Source organism: Belonocnema kinseyi, chromosome 6 (genome assembly GCF_010883055.1).
Source record: "Belonocnema kinseyi isolate 2016_QV_RU_SX_M_011 chromosome 6, B_treatae_v1, whole genome shotgun sequence".
NCBI classification, from domain to species: domain Eukaryota; kingdom Metazoa; phylum Arthropoda; class Insecta; order Hymenoptera; family Cynipidae; genus Belonocnema; species Belonocnema kinseyi.
The window spans coordinates 20,977,931-20,984,656 of NC_046662.1; the positions used below are offsets into that span (position 1 = coordinate 20,977,931).

At 23.9% G+C, this 6,726-nt stretch overlaps 1 protein-coding gene across 1 annotated transcript in view; it reads left to right on the forward strand.

Moving 5' to 3' along the window:
- LOC117175037 (signal recognition particle 54 kDa protein) overlaps positions 1-6,726 on the forward strand; it is a 24,039-nt gene that overhangs the window by 6,122 nt on the left and 11,191 nt on the right. The window contains exons 4-7 of the mRNA XM_033364552.1: positions 1,829-1,979; positions 2,055-2,203; positions 5,968-6,229; positions 6,339-6,447. Of these exons, the coding sequence (XP_033220443.1) occupies positions 1,829-1,979; positions 2,055-2,203; positions 5,968-6,229; positions 6,339-6,447 (671 nt within the window). The remainder of the gene's footprint in view (positions 1-1,828; positions 1,980-2,054; positions 2,204-5,967; positions 6,230-6,338; positions 6,448-6,726) is intronic.

A 6,726-nucleotide genomic window follows, 5' to 3' on the forward strand; every position in this document is an offset into this window, starting at 1 on the left:
TGAAAAAAATTTATTTTTGTTTATTTAAAGATTCATCTCTTTGGTTGAAAATTCGTTCATTATGATAGAAATATAATTGTTTTAAATGAAAATTGAACTATTGCATTTTTGGTTGAAAATTCATGTTTTTTATTTGGAAATTCATTTATTTTGATAGAAAACTCAACTGTTTCGTTGAAAATAAACTGTTATTAAGTAGAAAATTCTACTATTTTGTTTAAAAATTCGTATTTTTGTATAAAATTAATCTTTTTGGCCAGAGATTCATATTCCTAGTTAAAAATTCAACAGTTGGATTGAAAATTCAACTGTTTTGTTGAAAATTCGTCTCTTTGGCTTAAAAATTGAATAATTTGGATAAGTTTTTTCCTTTCTTGACTAAGAAATGACTTTAGATTCAAAAATTCACTCTTTTTTTAAAAAATCGTTTTTATGATTTGAATATTTATCTTGGTTGAAAATTCAACTACTTTGTTGAAAGATGAATTGCATAGCTTGAAAAAAATTTATTTTTGTTTACTTGAAGATTCATCTCTTTGGTTAAAAATTTCTATATTACCGTAGAAATATAATTGTTTTAAATGAAAATTGAACTATTCCATTTTTGGTTGAAAATTCATGTTTTTTATTTGGAAACTCATTTATTTTGGTAGAAAGCTTAACCGTTCTGTTGAAAATAACCTGTTATTATCTTGAAAATTTTAGTTTTTCAGTCTAAAATTTGAGTATTTGGACTTTTAAATGAGAAAAAGATCAATTGCTTAATTTTTAGAAATATTTGACTGTTTATTTTAAATCAGTATTTAGAAAACGAACATTCACAACCAAAAAAAATATTAAGAACGTTACAATTCTCATTGTTATATTTTAAAACTTTTAATTTGTAATTAAAATTGTTGATTCTGTTATATAAATAAATATTGAAAACCTTTTATTACTAGGCAAAAATCCAGTATTTTAAAAAAGATATTTGAAAGTTCTACAAATATTCGAAATTAATGTAAAATTAGAAATTATTTCAAATTATTTCGACTATCATACCGAAATTTCGGTGCAAACAGCCCGGGTATGGCCTAATTAAAAACAGAATATAGATTTATCAATTTTGCAAATTTCGAACAAAAAATGTAGAATAGTAAGAATCGTGAAAGGCTTCAAAATAATAAAAAATATTTTCTTAAAATTTCCAGGAAAATTAATTTCAGGCGAACATTTAAAAATATTTCCAAAATTGTCCAAAATGAATCTGGAATATTTTAATGAAGTATTTTTTATTTTGCAGTATTTTTTAAAATTTTAGGATATATTTGAGAAAAAATTCAAACAATAAAAAAAATGTTTAGAAGTTCTGAAAAAATGTGAAAGATAACTTAATATTTGAAAAACTGAACTAACTAACTTAACATTTAAAATTCGAATTTTTTAATTTAATTGACCGAGAAACATTTTTGCGAACCGGGAATTTTTTCTTTGATTAAAATGACAACACTGAGTTTTGTTAAACATTTGTATTTTTGAATTGAAAATACATCTTTTGGTAGAAAAGTCCTTTTGGACTGAAAACTCATCTTTTTGATTGAAAGTTAATTTTTTTAAAATGAAAGTCTACTATGCTATTTTTGGTTCAGAATTCATATTTTTTGTTAAAAAGTCCTATGATTTGGTTGAGAATTTAATTTATTTGTTGAAAATTTATCTTTATTGGTTTAAAGTTAATTATTTTTAATTGAAAGATTTACTATTATATTTTTGGTCCCGAATTAATCTTTTTTGAGAAAATGTTGGGCTATGAAGTCTGGCTCTCTAAAGCTGGTGATCTTATTTCCAGTTATACAGAAATCGATCCGGTGGTAATAGCTCAAGACGGTGTTGAAATGTTTAAGAAGGAGGGGTACGAAATTATAATTGTGGACACGAGTGGAAGGCACAAACAAGAAGAATCTCTTTTCGAGGAAATGTTGCAAGTTTCTAACGCAGTTGTGAGTATTTTTTAAATTAATACTTCTCATATTTGTTTAAATAATTGTGATTCTAATTAGGAATAATTATTTTAGAACCCAGATAATATAATTTTCGTGATGGACGCAACGATAGGTCAAGCTTGTGAAGCACAAGCGAAAGCTTTCAAGGATCGCGTAAATATCGGTTCGATTATCATTACAAAGTTGGATGGTCATGCTAAAGGTGGTGGAGCTCTTTCCGCGTAAGTATTCCTATCTAAAAAATTGTGAATCGGCTATTTTTAATTTGTTCTTTTGAATTTTCTGGAATTTTGTAAATGGCAATTTCGAAATAGGGGATTTTAATTCTCAACATTTATTTCTAAAAAAGAAAATTTAAATTGTAGAAGATTCTTTAATAATAAAGGTAACTCTTCTGTTCTCAAATTTTTGAAAAAGGAACAAGAATACGGCAGAATTTAGGGCAATTTTTAAAATTTTTGTATGATTGTAACAAATTTTGGAAATTATTTCAAAAGACATGTCAAAGTTTTAGATGCTTTTGAAGAATTAAAAAATAATTTAAGTTTTGGAAAGGATTTTTTATGAGGGTGTTAACAATTTTTTAAATACCTATCACGTATTTTGTGAATAATCTCTAACAATATTAAACAAAATGTAGATTTTTCAAGATTTTGAAACAAAATTTAAAGAAAATATTTAAAACATTTTAAAACATTTAGAAAAAATTTGAATAAGTTTAAGAAATGTTAAAAGTTTTCAAAAGACACAAAAATAATTGTCCTTTTTATTTTACAAAATTTATTCTAAGAGATTATTAGAAAGATTGTCAAAATTGTAAAAACATAATCTGGAAAATTATAACGCAATTTCTTTAATTTCGCAGAATTTTTTCAAAATTTTATAATAAAATTCGAATAATTACAAAATAATTTTTAGAAGTTTTTAAACAATTTCAAAAGTTAATATATTAAAATATTTTAAAACATTACAAAAAATGTTCATAATCGTAAAAAATGATTCAACAAGGTTTTAGGAAAGTTTAGGAATAATTCGAATTTCGAAAAAAAAACGTCTTTTTAAATTTTCCAAATACATTTCCAACATATCTAAAATATTCAAAAAATCTTTGTGAATTTTGTCAAGATTTTACATTAAAAATTATGATACACTTTAAATTATAATTCGCCTACATTTTTTCCTTTAAAATTTAAATTTAAATTTAAAATTTAACTCTTTTTGATTTGAAATAAAAATCTTTTTCAGTTTCAATATCAACTATTATATTTTTATTTTAGAAGTCATCTTTTTTGTTTAAATTAAAATGCTTGGCTAAAAGTTAAAGTACATTGTTAGAAATTCACTCTTTTATATGAGTATTCATCATTTTAGTTTAAAATTGATCTCTTTGCTTGAAAATTTAACATTTTTTTTGAAAATTTGTCTTTCTAGGGAGAAAAATAATCTTGGTTTAAAATTCGTGTTTTTGGTTGTGGACTCAAATATTTTTTCGAAAATTAGTTATTTTTATGAATTAAACTGGTTTTTTTATTTAAAAATAACATCTTTATGTAATGAAATATTAATTATTACATTTTTTTGAGAATTAATATTTTCGGGTTACAAAATTTAACTGTTTTGTGGAAAATACGTCTATTGAAAAATATTTCATCTTTTTTCGTTAAAAATATAACTGCTTGAAAATTAATCTTGTTCGGGTGAAGATTCAACTATCTTTTTATAAATTTTTATGAAATTTTCAAAAATATTTTTGAATTTTCTCAAGAACCTTAGAAAAATTATGTTTGTATAACCCACCTTCTACCTGTATATTCTACCTGGAAAAACCTGCAATAACCTAGAGCATTGATCGCTTTTGATTGAAAATTTATGTACTTTGTTGAAAATTAGTTTTTTTGATAGAAAATTAATTTTCTTTACTGAAAATTCATTTTTTTCTGCATTAAAATTCAACAATTTTTTTTTTAATTTTGTTTCCCTCTTAATTTAAGAATCTTTCTCAGTTGAAAATTTAATTCATTTTGAAAAGTCGTTGTTTTTGGTTCAATTCAAATCTTTTTGATTAAAGATTACAAAATTTTTTGGTTGAAATATACCTACTACATTTTTCGTTCAGAATTCATCTTTTTGGGAATAAAAATGTAATCACTTGGCTGAAAGCTAAACTCTTCTTTTTTTAAATTAATTTTGTTGGTTGACGATTCGCCATTTTAATTTTAAAATTATGTCTGGTTGAAAAACGAGATATTTTGTTGCAAATCCTTTCTTTTCTTTTTGGTTTGAAAATAATTTTGTTAACTGAAAATTTATCTTTTCTATTTTTGTTTAAAAATGTATGGCTTCTATTTGAAAATTCAAGTGGTCGACAATCCATGTACTTTGTTCAAAATATGTTTTCGGTCAAACTTAACAATTTTTGAATAAAAATTTAAAAAAATTTTTGGTTAAAATATTGATTAGTACATTTTTAGTTCAGAATTCATCTTTTTTGGAATACAAATTTGATTATTTGGCAGAAAATTAAACTCTTCTGTTAATAATTAATTTTTTTATTTAAAAATGCATCATTTTAATCAAAACTGTATCACCTTGATCGAAAACTCAGCCATTTTTTTGAAAATTATTTTTTTCTTTGGCTAAAAACTTATTTTTTTACTAAAAATTTAACTATGTCGGTTGAAACTTTAAACATTGTGTTAAATTTTTTTTTGGTTGAACATTTTTTTTAAACTGAAAATGTAACTATTCCAATTGAATATTCGATAATCTTAGTTAAAAGTTAATATCTTTGGTTGATCACTAATTTATTTAACTATTATTTAACTTTCAAATTTTTGATCGATAATTATTTTTTTCGGTTAAAAATTTATCTTTTTGTTAGAAATTAATCTTCTTAGTTGAAAATTGATCTTTATGGTTAAAAATTTAATTATTCTGGTTAATTAATCATCATTTTAGTTTAAACTTTAACTTTTATTTTAAAGCTCGACTATTCCAGTTAAATTTTTTTTTCAAGTTGAAAATTCATTTTTATGTTAAAAATTTTTTAAGCCGAAAATGTGGCTATTACAAATTATTATTCCATAATTTTAGTTCAAGATTATCTTTTTGGTGGAAAATTAAATTTTTTAAATAAAAATGTAACAATTCAGTTTTTTGGTGACAATTTTTTACAAGTTGAAAAATTCATATAATTTTTTTTTAAATTCGTCTTTTTCAGTAGAATTTCAACTATCCCAGATAAAAGATTCATCATTTTATTTGAAAATTCATCAATTTGTTTGAAGATTGATCTTTTTTAGTTTTGCTCTCATCCTTTTGGTTAAAAATTAATCTACTCCAGTTGAGGATTCGATCATTTTAGTTAAAAATTCGTCATTTTGTTTGCAAATTTGTTGTTTTTTATGTGGAATTTTTTTTTAACTACAAATTTAACTTTTGCTTACTAATTGATCTTTTTTAGTTGAAAATTCAACTGTTTGGTTGAGTTTGGTTGAAATTTGTTTGAATTATCATTTTAATTCACGTACTTCAGAGAAAAATTCAAGAAGTAATTAATTATGATTTCAGTATTATTTAATTATTTAAGCAATCGGTGGTGCGAATATATTTCAGAATATCTTATAATAAAATTTGTCAAAGCTGCTTTCTTAATTTAACATTTTTATTGAATTCGTAGAAACTCTAAAAAAACATTATTTCTGATAAGCTCGCGAAACTTTATATATATTCTTAATCTATTGTTTTAAAAATTTCGAAATATTGTTATGCCGCTGTATTATGAAAAGTTATACCTGAAAAAATTTTGAGATACCTAAAAAAAAAAAACTTGGAATGCTCAGGGAATTTGATTTCAGAGTTTGAGTAGACACCCTCTAACCTTATAAACTAATAAACCTTAAAAATAAAGTTCTTCGACATTTATATATATATTTTTTTTTTAAATTAAAAATTATAAATTAATATAGACTTTTGTTTATTTTAGAGTTGCAGCAACACAAAGTCCTGTGATTTTTGTCGGTACCGGAGAACACATTGACGATTTAGAACCTTTCAAAACGAAACCCTTCATAAGCAAACTTTTGGGAATGGGAGACATAGAAGGTTTAATCGACAGAGTTAATGAATTAAATCTCGATGATAACGAGGAGTTACTAGAAAAAATTAAACATGGTCATTTCACGTTACGAGACATGTACGAGCAGTTCCAGAATATTATGAAAATGGGTCCCTTCTCACAAATCATGGTAATTTATTTGACAACAAAAAAATAGATCCATAACTCTTCACATCTCAAGAGTTTTTATAAAAGGGATTAATTTTTTTATTATCTAAAAATTTGTTCCTGTTGATTAGGGAATGATTCCCGGATTCAGTCAAGACTTTATGACAAAAGGAACAGAGCAGGAATCAATGGCGAGACTAAAAAGACTGATGACAATGATGGACAGCATGAACGATGCAGGTTCGTTTGTTTTTCATTTTTTAATACTATTGCAGAGATTAGTGTGAATTTTATTTTTTTTATCTTTATTATTAGTCAGGGTTGCTATAAATTCCAAATTTTTAAATTCTTGTGGGTATAAAACCCACCATACACCTAGAAGATTAATAATAATAATGCAAAAAAAATTTGTTTCTAAATATATTTTAAGCACTTTTTTGGTCGAGTTTTCAAATCAAAAAGATAAATTTTGACCCTAAGAATTGAATTTTCAACCAAATATGAACCAAAATACCTCCC